At 37.3% G+C, this 21,208-nt stretch overlaps 1 protein-coding gene across 1 annotated transcript; it reads left to right on the forward strand.

Annotated features, from left to right (window-relative positions):
* The first annotated feature begins 1,063 nt into the window (after positions 1-1,063).
* On the forward strand, positions 1,064-7,038 carry LOC145786599 (neurocalcin homolog). The gene is made up of 3 exons (XM_082598286.1): positions 1,064-1,269; positions 1,537-1,705; positions 6,399-7,038. The coding sequence occupies exons 1-3, from the start codon at positions 1,064-1,066 to the stop codon at positions 6,567-6,569; spliced, it is 546 nt and encodes a 181-aa protein (XP_082454412.1). The 3' UTR covers positions 6,570-7,038.
* The last annotated feature ends 14,170 nt before the right edge of the window (positions 7,039-21,208 follow it).

Genomic DNA, 21,208 nt, shown 5'->3' on the forward strand with positions numbered 1-21,208 from the left:
CCGATGCATAGCGCTCAAGTCCGCTTTCTCGCAATGCAGGATGAAGATAAACAAATAAACAAACAAACAAACAATTCAATTTCATAATATGAGATTCAAGTGTTTTTGGTGTTTGTTTTACTCCTTTTAAATCTCATATTTTTCCAAATTTGCAGAAAACTTTAAAATATCAGACAGGCGTTTTGTAGATGCCACGGGTGTTGGTGCAGTAGTTTTCTCACTATCCATTGATTAATTCTTTAACATAACGAGCCAACATTGTTCGTAGTAGCCTACAGTAGGCCATATCATATTTTTTGCCGACTTTCAAACAGAAATATTTTGTTTCAAAACATCTTCGACAGCTTTGTTGAGATTTTCAGAACTAAACAACCCTGTTTTATTGCTAGTTATTTTAATTTCTGACATCTTTAGTCTGAATACATAAAGGAAGACATTGTTGAACAATTAACTAGTGACCCAATGGTCAAACAAGTGGGTGGTCCGTTGGTCAGATGCACGGTAGTTCTTGGATTTTATGGCCTAGTTTAATGATGGATAAAATTTAAACATTTAACTCATTTCAATTTCTTTAATCAATGAATAAGTAATCAATGACTAATTTTGCTCATCAAGAGCGGGGCCTTGTGAAGCGCGGGGCCCGTAGCAGCTGCTACATCTGCTACTATAGTTAATCCGGCGCTGTCGGGGTGTGCGATTGAGCATCGCACTTCATGGCCAGTTCTTCGTTCAGCAACACCGAGAAACGAAATAATAATTAAGACAACGCTTCAACATGCAGATACTTCACTCATTAATCTTGGTAACCGGACCTGCATCAGTGGTTTAAAGTCTCTAGCCTTCAGGTAGGCTACGCAAAACTGATAACATTAAGCTCCCAGAGAGATGCTTTCTCAGTCCAAAGGTAAATAGTTTGCAATTAAATCAATCTTAAATTCATGGGCTCGCGATTTAAGTCGTTTTTACTGATAATAAACAAAAATTTTCGTTTGGCTACATGTTTTTAGGTGGCCTAAGTCTAGCTCAGTAATAACCTTTTTATTGTATAAAAGTAAAGTTTAATATGGGAGGAGCCTCATTGTCAAAGCCTAAACGTCTCACTGAAATTTTATCCAAGACGGAATTTACACAGAAAGAAATCATTGAATATTACAAAAAGTTCAAACAAAAACACCCTTCCAGAGAAATTAGCGAAAGCGCACTCAAAGCTTGCTACAAAGAGAAATATCCACATGGTGACGCTGAGATATTTGCTGAACATGTTTTCAGGTAGTTTTTAACGTTAAATCAATGCAACAACATCCACATTTATGAAATCGAAAAAGTAACAGATTTTCAGGTTTCCAGTTTAAAAAAAAATTATGATTTTTTTCTTGTGTTTATTTGAAGCCTGTGGATAGCCTACAGGACCAAGCTTATTTTCACAGGCACAAGGATTCCTGAAAAGTAAAATCAATCTGGTTTGAGAGCGCTTTACACAAAAAAAAATAATTGCTACAGTTGTCAACCCAACCTGACAAGCTTCTTTTCCAATAGAGCATATGATACCGATGGCAACGGACTGATTGATTTTCAAGAATTCATTTGCGGCCTGTCCATCGTATGTAGAGGAGATGATCAAGAAAAGGCCGAATTTACATTCCGTCTAATGGATGAAGATGAGGATGGATACATTTCAAAAAAAGAATTTATTTTTCTATTGTCGGTAAGACTTCGTAGAATTATCGGCTACAGGCTACCTTTGATGGCATTAGGCCTACACTGTTTCAAGGGGTAGGCACTTTAACAAGCAGATTTCTAATAAACCACCAACCAATCAGAAGCTGCGCGGTTCATGACGTCATCAAGGTTGCGTTTAGGAAGAATAAAGGAAAAACGCAAATTCTAGCTAAATTAAATCAATGCTATGCCATCGGTTGACTTGGCGCATTGGGTTAGGGCGGTGGTAGTAATTCCATTGACGTGGGTTTGGTTTCCACCTCTGCTACAGCTCTTTTTTCTTCTGTAATTACCAAACAAAGTTCAAAGTAATAATTAATTCTCTGGCTGAATGCTGGAATGGTCACAATTGGACAGATAACGTAGCATCTCATTGGTTCGTGGTTGAATTGGACAGAAGTCCATGGATTGGATATCTGCATGTTAAAGTGCCTTCCGTTACAAGGCTACCTTTTATGGCATTAGGCCTACACTGTTACATTTGGAAAATTTATCAGCTGCATAGACGAGTGGTGAGAGCCCTGACGCGGCGTTCGAAAGGGTAACTATTCGACACCGCTCAAGAGCATGTGACAGTATCTTTGATGTCAATAGGCCTACACTGTTACATTTGGAAACTTTGCTTTTAGCAACTTAGCTTTTATGTTTTCAAAATGTTGGAAAAAGTTTTGGAACTAATGATATAAGCTCAACCAACTCAGTGGCCACCGAGTGGTTTCACCTTCGGCTCTATTGCATATAGATCTGAGATTGATTACAGGTCGGGTCAAACAGAAGACTACCGATTGTGTTCTTTCTTGCATAACGCAGTGACAATAATTTGGGTAATAGTGCGATGACATCGTAAACTTAGTACAAAATTAAAAATGAGCCTTGTCTCTAAAAGACCTTATAGCTGTTGTAGAGCGAAAATAAATAAAACTATAATATTATTATGATATACCGGTACACAGTGTTGGGCGCGATAACTCATTTTTCAGTTAAGCGATAACGATAATCGATAAACGAAAAATGCCTAACGCGATAACGATAAACAATAAATCAAAAAAAAGTTAAGCGATAACGATAAACGATAAATTATCGCCGATAATGTCCGATAACGATAATTTTATTTTCTTGATTAGCGCTGCCCCACCCCATGCAGCACGAACTGTTTTCATCAACATGACGAAAAATCGAACATAATGTACTGTAAAAGGACAAAACTTTTTGTAAGTTATGCATGGATAGAATCGCAACAGCGGCAGTAGGTATCGAATCTTCAACCTCTTGATCCAGAATCAAACCACTGAGGTAACCGCCGTGCTTATAATTACACTTTCAGATACCAGTTGGATGCTTTTATCAATTGAGTTACACTGCCGCTAACGTGCAGTAGGAAAAATAATTAAATCAAATGAAAATACCATAAAAAATTCCAAACTTTGTATTTTGCTTTCTACGGGCTGTTTACAGCAAAGTCAGCAATAATTGAAAAAATTCCAAAAAACGCAAAATGCTTGAAAATTTATCAGTAATCTTAGGCGTTATTGGTAGTAAATATGTGCATACTGTGAAATCCATCAACCTTGTCAAATTAGTCGTGTTTGTTTTAGAACAATAACATAATTATCGTAATTTACTGATAATTTCAGATAAATTTTTCTGTTTTCTTTGTGAACACCATCATTAAAGCAATGGCAGAATGCTGAGTTGTTGAGATCATAATTACAATATGGGCACTGTATTATTAGTGGGAATAAAAATATTTGATTGAGCGTTGGCTATGTCGCATAGGTAAATCGTCGTCGTATCCAGGCTTACGCCCGGTGGTTGAAGATTTAGATTAAGTAAACGGGAAGGCAAGGAAGCCAATCTTCATGTCCACCTTCAGGCATGCCTTTAAGTGTCCTGCCCTTTCGATTGCCGTTCCAGCGCTCTCACCACTCGGCTATGCAGCATAGGTAAATGAGAAAGGTTATACTGTATTTAGCATAATTTTACCACGCAACTCGATGCGCCTGTTGTCATGCAAAAACTACTACAAGATGCAAAAAGTGTGATGTCGGTCTGCATGTCAAATGCTTCAAGCAATATCATATTCTGCAATGACTTGTTTCAGTGATGGTGGCGCGAAAGACCATGTTTCCGATGTAAAAGCGGCCTCGTATTGCGACACTTTCATAAACCACTTGCCAATTTCTTTCGCTTCGCTTCAAAGGAATCTGTACCGCCTGTGCGCTTACATTTTAATTGTAAAATTCACTCGCGATTGCCGATTGCAGCAAAACAACAAGAGACTTGTTGCATGCATTTCATTGCATTGCAATTTGCAACTCTAAAAATTATTGTGTTGTTAGGGCCGTCGCTGCAGGGGGCGTGCTCCTCCCATGACAACGACCTGTCACACACACTTCAGGCACTGAAGAAGAACTGGTTTTAATTTTAGTTTCATGAACTAGGTTACTTTTCATGTTCTTTCCACTTGTGTGTTGATCCGAAATAAAATTTATCGGCGATTAATTATCGGCGATAATCAAATATTGCCCTTGGCGATAACGATAAACGATAACTGAAAAAATAATTAAGCGATAACGATAAGCGATAAAAATTTATCGCCGATAAATTATCGCCGATAATGCCCATCACTGCCGGTACACTATACAGACATACTGCAGTATCGACTAGTACTTTTTTGTTCCTTGTCATATTTCACACCCCTGGCCACCAGCCGACCACTGGCCGATTTGGTTTAGCTTTGTTTTTGTACCCTCATAATCCAACGAGTTGCTTAAAATTTTAATGAAGATAAGTCTTAACTAGTTTTATCATTTGTAGGTCTATTGCTTGAGTCACCACATAGCTTAAAGCAGGGGTTCTTAACCGGGGGTAAATTTACCCCTTGGGGGTAAATTTCACTTACCGAAGGGGTAAATTTACTGAGTCATAAATTAAGGCTTTCAGACAAAACTAGATCTGTGGAGTAGAAGAGTTCAAAAAGGAATTTAGACAAATTTTCCAACATTTGATGATTGGAAAGTCAGTAGAAGTCGCAACGAGATTTCTGACCTCGAAGTCGAAATGTGCCAGCACCTTGCCGCCTTAAAAAAGAACTTTGACGGTTACTTCGAAGGTGAAAGTTTTAACAGTACGGCTCTTTACATAACTCATCCCTTCGAAGCCAAGTTAGAAAGTAGGCTACTGCTGACGATGATCTTTGCAAAGATGAATTGATTGATCTTCAATGTTCAACAACGCTTTGGTCTAAATTCTTATCGTGCCATGGTGACTTTTCAAAATTTTGGTGTGGATTAGTCAGAGTTTCCTACGCTGACTAAGCGTGCATTTTAAGTTATTATACCTTTTCCAGCTACTTATCTGTGTGAAGCAGAGTTCTCTTCATTGTTGACTATTAAAACAAAACAGCAATCACGCTTAGTTCCCTAAGACGACATGCGAGTAGCTCTTTCAAGGACTGTTCCATTACATTATTGTTCACAATCACAGGACCCCGTCAAGAACAATCGTGTCCTCGGCAAATAAACAGCTTGTTTTTGATATTTGCCAAGGTGAATCCAGACAAAAAAGGATGTTTTGCATTTCTTCGCGTGGTTGACTGGACACGATGACATCACAAGGGGCCACCAAAACGGTGGGGGTAAATTTTCCTTTTTAGATTCGGCAAGGGGTAAACGAGACAAAAAAGGTTAAGAACCCCTGGCTTAAAGCATAACTAACCAGAAAAAATAATCCTTCTTAGACATAGGCTAATAACAATCAAGATTTTCAACAAAAATATTAAACAAGCAGGCCTAATTGTTGCAAACAAGTTTCTTTGAAATCATATAACCTTGCATTTTTGTCAGTATGTTTTTGTGTTGTGCCATTTGTTGCTGAACGGGTTGTGTTTACCTGTTTCAGCCATAATGATAAAGTCAGTCGTGCTGATTGACGAAACGTCGGTAATAAAAACTAGATATCATCCTTATCATCAGGAGATAATCTAGTAGCTTATTGTAGTCACCAGCAGAACGCAAGTCACTTTATTTATTGGTCACAGTGGAAAACCATAATATCTCCGTGGGAAAGTTGTAACATAAAATTCCCGAATCCATTCGTCTGTAGCCTATGCGATAACAACCAGCGAAGCACACTTCTGAAATCCTCTTCACGAATTGTATTTGAAGAAAAACTCAGCAACTCGGGCTGTTAAAAATTAGTGCAACGCGTATGCACTACGCAGTAGAAAACTTGTCACCACAATACAGATTTCTGGGATAACAGACGGAAATTTTGTCTAGTTGGTAAGCACAAGCAAAACAGTTTTAATATTCGAACAACCTTTCCAGCGACAATTCTAAAATGACGAAACTGACTTGGGATATTTCAAACCACATAACTTGCATCTGTGACGTAATAGTCGATAGTATTGTTGTGTCATTTCAGCACAAGGTAAATTTGGCTTATGCAACATTTCGTAATTCATGATTTAAGATGATGAAATAATTCACACAAAAGAATAATGAAATCTCTGCTCATTTTTTAGCAATATTCCGTGACGTAAGACGCCAGGTTAAGTAGACCGGTTTTATGTGACGTTTGATTTGGGGAACGATTGTCCGTAACATTTATCAAATGCCTGGTGAACAGTTTCATTCTGTTTTTAACCTTTGTGTTGTTGCAATCTTTCTTATGTTTAGGCCTACTTTAGATTGGAGCAACATCCAACTCAAACCCCTTTGGACCGCGCGGTGGCTTTGACAGAACAAACGTTTAAGGCTTTGGACAAAAACAAAGATGATATGTTATCTTTTGAAGAGTTTAAAAAGGCTAAGGTTACTCGATTATTGAAAGAACTTGTTTATGAATGATTACGTAAAAATCCACGAGCTTCTATGAAATTATTTGTATTTTTATTTCTGGAAAATTTTGTAGATAAGACAATAAGGAATGAGTATTCGTAACGCATGTAAATGGTTGTTGAATGTTTTCTACTTGAGCTGGCTTGCGTTGTTTAAATTTCGCAATTTTATTTTCCATTAACGCTTGCTCTACCTCCATCTGCCAATTCTGCTGTCCTTAATTTTTTTTAAACACACATCCTTAGTCTAAAGTATTTTTTGGCTTGTTCGTACCTTGTTGCTGCTGACAGAGGCGGCTCGCTATAGTGTGTGCTGCAGCACTCCCACAAAAGTTTTCACAAAAAGTTTCTCAAATGTGTTAGCGTTTCTTCTGCCCAAAATGTATTTACGTTCTCCGTTCACAGAATTGCTGACTGTTATAGGCTAAGTGTAAATTATATTCGGAAACTTTGCGTGTTCAAAGAATTATTTTGCACAAAATTACAATAAAAGAAACACTCAATTACAACGTCGAAGAGCCGCAAGTTTTCTTGAATTGCCAATAGCCTACAAACGAATGACAAAAAGTTGCTCAGACAGCACATTTAAGCAGAATGCTATCCCCAGTGGAACGGGAGTGTTAGGCTACTAGGGATATCTAAAGAAGGGGATACGAAGGCTCGCAGCGATTGTCTTATTCTCACGACACTACCATAGGGAGGTATAGTTTGCAGCGCGTTAAACATGCCGTTCTTTTTAAAATTGCAAAAAGTTTTGTCGTGCAGCTGGTACAGTCGGCTGCAGAAGACAGTTAGCAAATATTACATAGAGCTAGGGCATAGAGCATAGCCTATTTAAAGAATATTACACTTATTTGAAAAGTTTCCAGTAGGCTACATGTCCCAAATGATTGCAAATAAATAAATGACTGACAAGGTATTACGAATTGATATAATTTTTTTTACAAATAAGAGCTTGAAAAGTTGTGGTAATGTTGTAAATATTTAGCCTATGATGTGTTAGTTAAAAAAGCTGTAAAAAATGTGGTGAAGTGAATTTTATTTTAATAAAAGCTAGCTACTTTGTCTCTTAAATGACTAAATTTTAATTTGCCAAATCAGCATTTTTCGTTCAAATATGTAAAATATTTAGTCAAAAATTTGGCCTCCTTCGAAATGTTGGGCTGGCTACGCTATACTGCCTGGGCACTAAGTTATTCTAGTGGCAAAGAGTGATCCGGGTACGAAGTCTTCATTCAAGCATCCCCAATGGAGGCTAACTAATTTTAGTCTGATAATAGCTAGAACTGATAATGAAGAAAATATCATCACCCGGCAATTCAGTTAGCCTACAACGAGACTGTCATCACAACAGAAATAAAAAACAAAGAACGTTCTTTCAACAATTATTCTCTTGATTATCGTCAATATATTATCCATTTTGAACCGTTCTGCTGGCAGTTCCTACCTAATGCCCACCTATTGGTGCACACCCCTGAAAAGGTAATTCAATACCGAATCCGATGCATGCATACAAAATTTAAGGGGCACGTGTTGCGGATTATAGTTCTATTCGAAGATATTTGGAGAAGTGTCAATTATGCAAAAATCGTATTATTTTAATGTTAAATGTCAATATATCCTCCATCTTTGAACCGCTCTGCTGGGAGTTCCTACTAAACGCAAACCTATTGGTGCATACCCCTAGAAAGGTAATTCAATACTGAATCCGATGCATGCAAAATTTAAGTGGCACGTGTTGCGGATTATAGCGTTATTTGAGGTTTATTGGAGAAGTGTCAATTACGCAAAATTCGTATTATTTTAATGTTTTTTGTCAATATATCCTCCATCTTTGGACCGTTCTGCTGAGAGTTCCTACTAAATGCCCACCTATTGGTGCACACCTCTGAAAATGTAATTCAATACTGAATCCGATGCATGTAAAATTTAAGTGGCACGTGTTGCGGATTATAGTTTTATTTGAGGTTTGTTGGAGAGGTGTCGATTATTCAAAAATTGGATTATTCTCTTGATTATCGTCATTATATCCTTCAACAAATTTGGACCGTTCTGCTGGGTGTTCCTATCAAATGCCCACCTATTGGGGCACACCCCTGAAAAGGTAATTTAATATTGAATCCGATGCATGCAAATTTTAAGTGGCACGTGTTGCGGATTATAGCTATATTCGAAGTTGCAAAAATTGTATTATTTTAATGTTTATTGTCAATATATCCTCCATTTTTGAACCGTTCTGCTGAGAGTTCCTACTAAATTCGCACCTATTGGTGCACACCCCTGGAAAGGTAATTCAATACTAAATCCGATGCATGCAAAATTTATGTGGCACGTGTTGCGGATTATAGTTTTATTTGAGGTTTATTGGAGAAGTGTTAATTATGCAAATTTGCATTATTTTCTTGATTATCGTCAATATATCATCCATCTTTGAACCGTTCTGCTGGGATTTCCTACCAAATGCCCACCTATTGGTGCACACCCCTGGAAATGTAATTCAATACTGAATTCGATGCATGTAAAATTTAAGTGGCACGTGTTGCGGATTATAGTTTTATTTGACATTTGTCGAAAGTAGCTCAGGTCGCATTACATCATCATCATCATTTTCAGCCTGTGAGAGCCCACTGCAGAGCGTAGCCTAAGCCTTCCCCTTTTCATGCCAATTTACATGATTATGTGCTAGTTGGTACTATTCTTGCTTGTACGCAGTAGTCATCTTTGCACACAGTATCTCTGCGTACTGCAGGTACTGAGGATGGACCTCTTTTCGTTGATCCACCGGGAACGGGAGGTGATGTCTTTATATACCGCATTATATACCTCGCACTTATTCACGGATGACTTTTTAGGCGGAAAGCGGAAAAATTATTCTGCCAGAATGACGGTGGTATTTGAAAAGTGGTGCTTGGATAGCCTAATAACTTACTACACATGTGAAGGCCAATCAAATTGGACGGACGTTTTTTAAACTTCGTATCCTTTAAAATTGGGCACCTCTAAATAGTCCGCCCCGTTAGCTCAGTGGTTACGCTCTCGGCTCAAGATCACGCGGAGCAAGTTTGACTCAAGGGGTGTGCGCTTGAGCAACGCATTTATTTTTAGGACTGCTTTCCATTCAGCGTGGCACCTACTGAATGGAATAATTTTCAGCAACAACACTTCAACAATCGGAAAATTTCACTCTGCTAATCTCGGTAACCGGCCCTGCGTCGAGAGCCTCTACAAGTATGCGAAACTACCAGGAAAAACCTATCAAGGGTTTGTCATTCCGAAGATAAAGATTCAAAACCAACCAACCCATTGTCTGGCATTGTCAGTATTGCCGAATGTTTTTAACTAAAAACAGTATTTATTTTATTGGAATCGCATCAAAATGATGATAGTAAATCATAAGAGTTAACAATATCACAACATCCAACTGATAAAACTTTCCGCAACTACAAAGCCAAACTAGCCCGGATTTCGCGCATAAAACTTGCGTATCTGGCAACTCTTGAAAACTGTCCAAGCATTGTCGAGGATTGCCAGGCAGTGTCACTGACTCACTATCCGTATTTTCAAGGATTAGCGAATATTTCAAAGGTTGCCCCATAATCTTAGCCTAAAGCTTTAACCCAAATCGCAACCAAAGCCGTAATTTGCAAAAAGAGCCCAATTGAAACTGACAATGCTTGACAATAGGTCACAATAGGTATATAGAGATATGCTACCAGTAAGCTTCTCCAATTCGTCAATGTGCTTTTGGTGTGTTATTCACCCACTAACTACTAAACAGGTAGACCAACAGCAGTTTTTACCTGTTTTACCAAATCAACCGTGCTGAGTAACAAAACATAAAGCAAATAGCTGGCTATTATTTTGAACATCTTTTGATAGCCAAGCGCTCCCTTGCAGTCACCAAAAAATCACAAGAAAATAACTTGTCCTGTTTTAAAAAATTAGTTGTGCATGAAAAAGTGGCAACACTGCTTGGAAATCGAAAAGAAGTGGCATATGATTAATTATAAATTGATGAACGCTGGATGTCTGACGAGGCTGACGCTGTTCTGCTTATCTGCAATGAGGCAAATGCTGCGTCTTGCAATTCTCAACCTTATACATGAGTTGTTTTTGTGTGACTTACAACTCGCTCAACCTTTGGAGTCGATTTGCGACCATTGATGTAATTGTGTCCACTTCACAAATTTGTAAGTATTTTGCAATTGAAAATAATTTGACAGAAAAAAATTTAACAATTTATTTATCAATAATGTTATCATAACTTGTGTACAGTTTTATCTTTTTACACCATCTATGCGACTTACAGTGTTCTGGTTTTCAAATTACCTTTTTAGAAAAACGTTGCTTTTTATAAATGAAAAATGGCATCCTGAATGTCAAGTGGTATACGAATAAATACTATGTCAACAAAAAGTTTTGTAAATCTGTGTATTGTTGCTGTCATCGCGTTGTTTGCTGTGCGCTTTTTAGGAAAAGTTTTTATTAGACAGATCGCACAGAATTATTCTGCCAGAATGACAGCAGTAGGCTATTCAGACGCATGTTGGAATTAAAACCGCAATCAGAAAATGTGCTATTATAATCATCAGAAGGTCCTTATTCAAATAGAATCTTAATTCAAATATTATCCCCTTTTTAGGGTGAAACAAGCTGTAGACTGTAGAGGTTTTTAGTGAATTATAAGTTACCGTACTATTTTTGATGCAATTCGCTCTGCTTGGCATTGAGCACATTTTTTGTAGTATTAATAGTACTTATTGTTTAGACTATTCTTTATGTTGCTTTGTTTGCATTTTTTCACTGTATTATGTTAAATAGGTATAGCCTACCGTATCTTAAACGTTTTCTGCCTAGACTGGATAAAGTGCAGGCCTTACCGGTACTTATTAGAAGAAATGGTGTATTGAAAACGACAATAATTTACGAAACAGTTGCTTACCGAGTTATTACATATTCCCTAGTCACTCCAAATCTCCAGTTCTCCACTCTCCAGGTTTATAAAACAATGACCACTCCAGTCCATGCCAAAACGTAAAAGAAAGATAAACTAGCAAAAATTGTTAATGCATGGCCGGGTCACTCAAGCATGAAAAAATAGAATGGACCGGAAATACAGTAATAATATTAAATGGGCGGGGACTCGTTTCTAACATATATACCGTGGCGGTACCGGTATATACCCATATTATGTTCATTTAATTTTTGTGTTTTGCTTATAATAATATGTTCGGGTGGCAGCTGACTTTGGTGACCTTTTGGTCTTTCGTTGCCATCTTAACTGCGTGAACTGTTTTTGTTTGTTGTATTGTGTAGCCTATATTTTTGTTTATTTTCCAGCAGAAACAATAAATAAACTAAAATTGTCATAATTAGTCATCGGTAATGTACGATACATACAAGTTTAAATTCAACATCAAAATCATTTTGGAGGTGGCAACATCTATGGTTGTATACAGTTTTATGTATACACTATTTAGTCATTCTCCTAACCGCAAACTTTTGGTAAAATAACCTGAAACACGAATTTCAAAATAAACAGGCTAATATTTGTTCAAACTCAAAAACTGAAATGGCACAGGCAAGAAGATTGCTATCCCTATTTCTGCACTAAAAATTAGACCAAAACCGCTTTTCAGATTTCAGCAATCAGCAAATGTTTGACCTAGTCCCAAAACCCTGTCCCTAATAAAATTGAAAACTTTCTGACCGTCTGCACTAACTTTGCTGTTAAATCTCTTCTGGTGAACCTAGAATGACCATTGAAACATCAATAAAATTGGAAAAGAATACTCTACCACCATGCGGCAAATAAAAGTTCAAAACAGCAACCATTAGATGGCGATAGTAAGTTTTGCGTTTCGAGCAATTTTGCTACTGCGTAAGAGCGGCCATGCTTTTATTATATCCGTTTTGATCGGGTCATGAAAAAGGTAAGGAAGTGTAATGAAGAGTAGCCTTTGCCTAGGATGCAGTTGCAGATATAATTCAGATATATGCATTAGAGAATGTAGAAACTTATTTAAACATGTATATTATACAGGCTAGTGTGGGGCTGTTCAGAGCCGAAGGCAAATTTACAAATGTCAATCAATCAATGGTTTATTTGTCAATAACAGGAACATAGTACATGTTTGAAATATGCAAAATGTCCCGGATCATTTAAATCCGGACATCTCCATTTTCCCAGCATGTGACGTAATATCTGTTGCATCCATGCTGCCTCTTAACTTTTTCGCAACCACCGAGGTCGAGACGTTTAATCTAAATAACCAGACATTTTTCACAAAAATCTTTTGTATTTACGCCGTAATAACATCTCATATGAACGACATAGACGCACAATCTTGACATGAAATGAAAGCATACATCTTCAGCTACCCGAAGATGCAAAGCTTTGCCGTAAAATTAAAAACATTCAATGTTCAATTAGCAACTTTCCAAACGGTATTTTTTCTAATTTCTAAAAAAACTAAAAATTGGCAGAAAAGTATACTTCAATATAATCTTTGCTACCCAAGCATGATGTAATAATTTGAAAAATATATGTACTTTAATATAATGCGAAAACAATTCTGCAATCTGCATATGAGAAAAATTTTACTTCGTTTCTGCGCGAAATGCTTTAGGAGATACAGCAGAATGAATATGGACAATTTGGAAAATTTTAAGCAAAAAAGTTTACGTAATTTACAGTCTTTTTGATTGAAAAATTTTTACATTGTTTTGCCTGAAACACCTTTTTACCTTGGACGTATGAATACGACCTTGGTCATCATGGCAAAAATCCCAAGACGTGTATATACATTAGGGCAGGTCGATTTTAAAATTTGATATGGAATAAAGTACCGGTAGTTGCCAATAAGTGAAAAACATCTTTCGCAAGTAAAAAAAATAAGTAAAGTGCAACGATCGCTTGCGGAAATACGATTAAATTCTTAAAAGTTGCTCCCCGCGTTTTTTTTGAAAAGCGCGAATATGTAGCGCCGTTAGCGGAAGTCGTCATAACAGCCGCAAACGCGCGATGACTTTCTCCATACTTTATAGATGATGTAGGCTTGCCTAATCACAGTAAGTTAGCGGAATTTTATAAGAATAGGAGACCTGAACAGTGAAAAAGTTGTTTAGCTCGAATTGAAATTAAGCACTTAATTCAGTGATAGACTGTAGGTCTAGTGCTTGTTATAAGCCTGACGCGTCTCTATATATTTAGGCTATTCATTAGCTTGAGTACCGTAACCTAATCAGCTTATTACAGGATTGGAGATGTGCTTCTTACATGAATATAATAGATCGTTTTTGAGCAATGATTTGACAAGCCAGTGAATCAGTTAATCTAAATAAATTTTTTTTTAAATCTTATTTAATTTCAGCTAGTATGTGATAAACTTTCTTGTTTACAAACTCTTATTGAAATATGCCAAAAGAAAATCCGCGTCCAACACGACAAAGTGAACAGCATCATGGAAGAGGCCCTTGCGAGCTTGCTAAAACGGAACCTAGCACTTATAAACAACTAATTCAATATTATTACCACCTTAACAATGCTAAAATTAAAAGAAATATTTGGGGTATTGTTTTGCGCATCAGCGAGGATTTAATTAGTAGCCTATCTGGCAGGCAGTAAGCTAAATCCTCGCCTACGTTTGATGTCTGACAAAGCCATCAACAGAAAAATTAAAGATTTAGTGAAATTGGTTAAGAATATAAACTGCATACACGCAAAAGGCTCAGCAAAAGCTAATCTGGACATGTATTTGTTCGCTGGAAGTTGTGGCATGCAGGGATACTCGAGTCAACTGCAAGCTATTGGATTGCAAGAAAGAGCACATTCTCTGTGGATTCTCTGCAAATGCCAAAATTCCATTGGAAGAAAGAGTTAATCTGATAGATTAAACGCTAAAAATTGGTCCTAAAGGTATCTTTCAAATGTTATTGATTGATCGATCAGCAGTTTCTAAAGCACAAAATAATGAAGAATGGCTACAAAAACTTCCCCATGACTTCCACGAGGAGGAAGGCGACATACCTGGACCATTAGAATTACCCGAATGGATAAGTAGCTCAAGCACGTCAGGTTCGGCGTCAGACAAGGTAAGCACGATTTATTTAGTGGATTGAAAGTGATAGGTTACATAATATGAATTGGTACCACAATGAAAAAATCAACACGTGCATCATATTGATGTTTTTTAATAAGCTCAGTCTCAGTGCACAAAGAGTATAAGTAACCTAAAAATTTACATACCGAAACTACGGTATTTTACCTTTGTTTGCCATAAATCCCTGATGTTTAAATGTTTATAATTTAGGCCGGTAACATTTGAGTTGTATCACAGATTTATTATTACCGTAAGTTACTTTTTTTTTAATGTCATCATGTTTTATTTTAGGACAAGCAAGAGTGCCGGCCTGCAAATACAGCACCGTAAAATTTCCTTTTTTCCGTTTAGAGCTTGTGAGGAGTGACTGTATCATTGCTTGGCAATGCATTATTACATGACATAAAACATCTTTTGAGACCGGAAATTGATCTCCGTCACATTTTAATGAATAAGTCCAAACTGGATCGAGCCAAAGCAAAAACCAAAGTTATCGGCGAAAAATTACAGACAGCAGCAAAATCTGAACTGATTTTTTCTTGGCGTGGATAGTAAAAATTTTAGCAGTCGCTAACTTATTTTTGTATTTTTCTAGCGAGCACAGGGCAGCAAAAAAGATTCCATTAGTCAACTGGAATGCAAACGAGTGGCAAGAGTTAATTGATATCAGCGATCTTGAAAGCCCAAACCCACCACTGACACAGGAAGTTTCAAATTAGGACCTTCAATCATTCGTTGACAACGATTGAAAACTGAACATTTCTGATGGACCTTCACATTCGCAAAGTGTGGAGAGATGCGTAAAACTGGTTTCGGAAGCTTCGCAAGTTTCCTACGGTTTCGAAAATCGTCACAAAACAATTGTTGCCAAAGCTCTCAGTAGAAATACGCGCCGGACGTTTCCGTCTTAAGGTCATTATCGTCACTCTTACGACGACTTGCAGTCCGAGCTGTAGTAGCTCAGTAGCCTAACCAACTTTCACTCACTGTAGTTCGCGTATATACTGAATATTTGTTTCATTTTTATTAATTTTTTACTTCGAAGAGTACGCCTGAACATAAAAGTTTTCATTTTGAGTTCCCGAAGGATTGAGTCAAAGCAGTTTAAACGAAAAATAAGCAGCCATTTTTGAAGTTGGTTTTGCGCCATCTAGCGGTAATGCAATTTTCTTTCAAATATTGAAAAAAATTCAAATCAATTTCCGCAACCCGTTTCTCATCCGATATGGCTGATATTTCACAGAAGTGAGTTTTTTAACTAAATCTAACTACCGGTACATTATTCACTTTAATATTCCAAAAAAAGTATAAAATCGACCTGCCCTAATATACATCCGTGGCCACGAAAGAGTTAAAGGCAACAAATGGCAATGCACTAACTATGCTGCCATAGTACGTCTCGAATAAAGATTCAATCAATCAATTGATGAGTAATGTCATCACTGCTATTGTGTTCTCAAGTCTTTAAAATGTTTGGATTGATATTTTTTCAATAAATAAATAAGAATTAGGAAAATTGCGGATCCGCGGTAATTTATACATATTTTCCTATAGACCAACATCGTTTTCGGGATCCATTACGCCAAGGTTTGTTTTTTTTTTTTGGATGAAACTATATGAAAATAATCAGTAGGTGGGTCAGATGCATCAATTTTATACCTGTAGTCTCCAGAACGGAGAAAAAATTCAGAATGCTTGTTGCCATAAAATTTTGATTTAAAAGTCTTGTGATACGGTACTTCTCTACCAACTAAATCAAAAGACTGCCCTCAAAAAATATCATGTTTTTATACTGAAAATTAAATATCAGTGTGAGTATACCCATTTTATCAGTTTTTAGCAGGTTTACTGCAGTTGTGCGATAATGTACCTAAATATTCTGATACTTCAGCCAAAGTCATGTATTGTTTGACCGCAAGGTAGTAATAAATCATATGCTAGCAATAGTTAGAATGTATTTGGTAAGTACCATGAGAAATAAAGATTTTTTTGTTCTGGAGACTACAAATTAAATTTTGGCTACTGATAAGTTTTAATACCAAAAAATTTTTGGGAAAAGACAGCTAAATTTTCCAGATATGTATGCAGTATGATAGTCTCTTTGATAGTCAACTTTGATTGATAGTCAATGATAGTCAACTTTTGTTTAACTTTGCGTTTTCCATTCGGGCTCATTGTATCCCACAAAACTTTGCTTAAATTTGCACTGACATTTGGTGAATTAGCACAGGTAGGCATAGGCGCCGACTTTTATTTTTGCACGGGGTGGCGGATAGCACAATATGGCAACCTAAAAACTTTCAAACTGCATGTTTTTGTTTGATTTTTACTAAGCGTGTTTCGTAGATGAAATTGTCTTTTCACACCTGATTTGTAGCTCGATAATTTACAAAGCAACTTTAAAACAAAGCTCAAAAGGTATGTCATGAATTTTATTGTTACGTTGCTGCTCTGACACTTAACATTTGGACAGAACTGACAGAGTCTATCGTATGCATCTATCGTATTCTAGCCACGGGAATTCGTTCTCCCATGATTTTTGATAGCTTCTCCCTTCAACAGCGATTATCCTGCTCGTGCTGCCTTTTGGCACGGGCACACTTTCGTTTTGTTCAGGCGTTTGGTCACTTTCATGCTGGCTGAAATCCTGACTAGACGCAACAAAAAATTACTCAATGGAGGGCTGCAACTTTAAACGCTTTTTCGGTGGCATCTTTAAGCTGAATAAAACTGGAATGTCGGCAAAAACTTTTACTGGACGACTTTTCGTAATTTTTTCTGTGATGTAACAAGCAACTCCTATGTCAGACCAATAAATTCCCGCCTCAGACTTTTATAGGACGACTTTTCGTAATTTTTTCTATGATGTAACAAGCAACTCCTATGTCAGACCAATAAATTCCCGCCTCACAGTTTGTCACGCATTGACACGTAATATTACTGCATGAAGTATATCACAGTACAGTACACTCCAACTGAAATCGGAAAATAATTCAAAATGCAAAATCTTGAGTAATTGAAAAAGGTTGCTTTTATTATTGGGAATTGGCAGGGGGTGTAGCTTTCCCCGAATAGAATCATGTAAACGTGTAAATTTGCAGAACGATAAAACTGCTACTTTACTAAGTGCACTTTTTAAATAAAACTCAAAAAGTTTCAAAAATTGCATTTTATTAATGAAACTTGAAAATAGATATTCATTTAGGGGGTGGAGCTATCAATCATCGAGATAATTTTATTTCCAAGTATTTTATAGCTGGCATAATTTATAGCGATATTATGAGCAGTTTAAAAATTTTCAAAAAAGATTTTTGAGGGAGGCAAAGGAAAGATCTTATTTTTATTGATTAATAAATCCCATTATAAACCTAACAAATGTAACAATGACTTATGACAAGTAACAAATAAAACGATCGCAACAACAACAAGGAAAAAACTCGTAGTCACGTGTTGCGTAATCTTCACGTAGCTTGCTTGATGTTACGCGAGTATCATGCTTGTGACAAAAACAATCATTTTCTTCGCAATACTGTATTGGTTCACCTCTTGCTTTACGTTGACTTGAAGCGAAAACCAATGATCAAAAAAAAAATTTAAACGTCCGTTCAAATTACATTTATTTGCAGTATATAATGTAACCTAAACGGGGTGGCTGCCACCCCGCCACAGCCGTTACGGGGTGGTGTGGCCACCCCGTAACCCCGTAAGTCGGCGCCAGTGCAGGTAGGTAAGGACGAGGTATTTTCTATTTCATCATCACTGTCAGTTATGAATGCTTCAACTACCTTTCGAAATCTTTTTTTTTTCTCCTTTAAATTGGTTACTCTTACTTTTAAAAGGGATGTTTCCTTGTCTTTATGGCGCCGTACTTTTCATGCCACATTCTTTATCTGCCTTCGATGCTTTGGTGTTGAGTGCAGTTGTGGAGCTGGACCACTGCTAGTACTTGCACTCACATCAGAGCTGTTCATAGTCGAATTTTTCAACTGCTGCATCTTCTCTCTGTATGCTATCACTTTTTCTCTTTTCATGTTTCTATGATATGCAAGATCATGAGGCGATGCCGTCATTTTTTCTGCATAAGCCAATCGCTTCTTTGTGAATCTCTGTCTTTAAACTGTGAATGTTCTTTTACATTTTTGCGAAGACGCTCTCTGAATTTCCGGAATGGCCCGTTTCGGTGAGTCCGATTTGGTGAGTCCGATTCGGTGAGTCCGATCCCTTAACGGGGGATTTTTTCAATTTTTTTTTTAAATTATCGGGTACCGTAGCCTAATTATCATTGCTGTTTTAGGGTTAGGGGTTTGGGGTTAGAGGTTAGAAACTCACCGAATCAGACTCACCGAATCGGACTCACCGAATAGTAGCAGACCCCTGAATTTCCTTGTCCTTAAAGTGCCTCTGACAGGAAAATAAATTTGCTAAATTTACCTAAGATACCAAAAAGATGACACTAACAAACTTCCCTGACCAGCAAATCGTAAAAAATATCAACAGGCTACTAAGTTACACGCTTGCAAACTTTCGTTGACATCGGCGAATCGGGCACTCATTTAATTGCGAAAATAAAAACGGCAACACCGCTGAGACGTCACAGTAAGAGGGAAGGATACATTCTTTCTCTGTGATGACTTGGTAAAGTACAGTGTTGTCAGATTGGGCGATTTATCTGCAATTGGGCTACTTTTAGTTGGGCTTGGCGCCAAAAAATGTTGGTTTGCGACTTGCGCTTTTTTGGGCTACTTTCAGTCTCTTATTTGGCGCGATACGGCGCTTAAATTTGGCAGAACTTTAAGTTGTTTGGCAGTGAATTTTGAGTTGGCAGAATGGAATAATTGGTAGAATCCGACGAGCCTTTGAAAATGTTGGTAAAGTTTCGGTTTATTACGGAAAAAATGACATTATTTTTATGATTCGGCATGAGGATTGATTTTACCGCTGATCATGAGCAGCTTTGACTGTTGTTGCATTAATGCTGTATTTATTTTCATCCGGGAAAACGGAAGGACTGACTGGTGAGTGGCGAAAGTGAAATTGCACTTGTATCGAATATCGGAAATTATAGTTATGATCTTTTTAGTGCCATAATTTTTGAAGCTTTTATTGGTGTCTAAGCTATAAATTAAAGTTGGAAAAATTGAATGTCAGTGGAGAAATATACTGAATGTAAACTGGTCTTCCTTGTATGATGAAAAAACAATGATAGATTGTTGTAGGCTACTTTTTGTACCAAGGTGTACGAGTTTAGAAATGCTGCAGTGCAGGGGAGTATAAATTTAGAGAAGTTGCTCAATTGGCACTAACAATGTATATCAATCAGCAATGCATTGGTTGAGCGAGCATTTTCGAGAGTTTCTGCAATCAAAACCAAACTGCGAAATCGTATGGGACTTCAACTTTTGTCAGCGATTTTGAGGATCAGAACTCTGCTGCAACAATTGGAAAAATGACTGGTTGATCCCCGGTCATCAGTGCTGAAGTATGATAGCTCTATTTATGAAAATGAAGCTTCAGCAGTTGATGAAAGAATTTTGTCGGGTCTTAGTTCTTAGTAGTTCATCTGAGTTGACAGGCTTATGCTATGCGTTAGCATCTACTATGGAACCATTTGTATCTTGAATTTGAAAATAGGAATTTGTAGGAAGTCTGTATAGCATTGTCCCATCTAAGTTTTTTTCTATTGAACAATGCTTGATTCAATATTGAACATTCTACGGTACTTCTTGTATGTTGTAACAGTGTATGCATTTTGTATCTACACAATCAGCATGATGGACAAAGATGTTGCTTTGTCCATGACTCTTGGGGGCATGCCTCAAAACCTCCCTAGAAAGCTTGCGCCTTCGTCGCTCGATCGTCGACGTCGCGACGGCAAATTGGGCTACTTTTAAATCGCTTTGGCGCATTTTTGGGCTCTTTTTTTTCAAAAAATCTGGCAACACTGGTAAAGTATGGTACGGCTACTGCAAAACGCGAATGTGTGGGGCTCTGTTGGTCTAAAGCATGTGCAAATTAAGAATTACCGAAATGAAAAAGTGAACTTATTACAGTATTACTATCAGGTTTCGATCAAATAGGTTGAGTTTACTTTTATCAAACAGCATCTCAATTTAATTGAAATTGCAGTTTCATAGGGCTACAATTTTGATACTTTTTTATTTGTCCTAATCTGGCTGTAGCCATTTGCAGTGTAACAAAAGTATCTCACAAACAGCACCTTTAATTTATGGTTGAGGCAATGCCTGCAAATTTCTGTTTATGTGACATTGTCAGTGACAAAGACCGTGTGATTTCTTTTCCCACTTTCCCACAAAACAAGGTAGGCTACTGAGAAGAAAATGATCAAAGTTTTCTCCAAGTGTTCGAAAGTGGATGGGCCATGCAAAACTAGTCGTATATGTTCACTTCACTGAAGATGATTTTGTTAATACCACTAAAGTAAAAATGCCTACAGGCATGTGTTGGAGTGTGTACTCTACAAGGTGATGCTCTCGGAAGCAGCAATCGGATTGTGATGCCGTCATGCATTGTTTGGCGAATCCGAAAC

This window comes from Aplidium turbinatum, chromosome 2, assembly GCF_918807975.1.
Source record: "Aplidium turbinatum chromosome 2, kaAplTurb1.1, whole genome shotgun sequence".
NCBI lineage: Eukaryota > Metazoa > Chordata > Ascidiacea > Aplousobranchia > Polyclinidae > Aplidium > Aplidium turbinatum.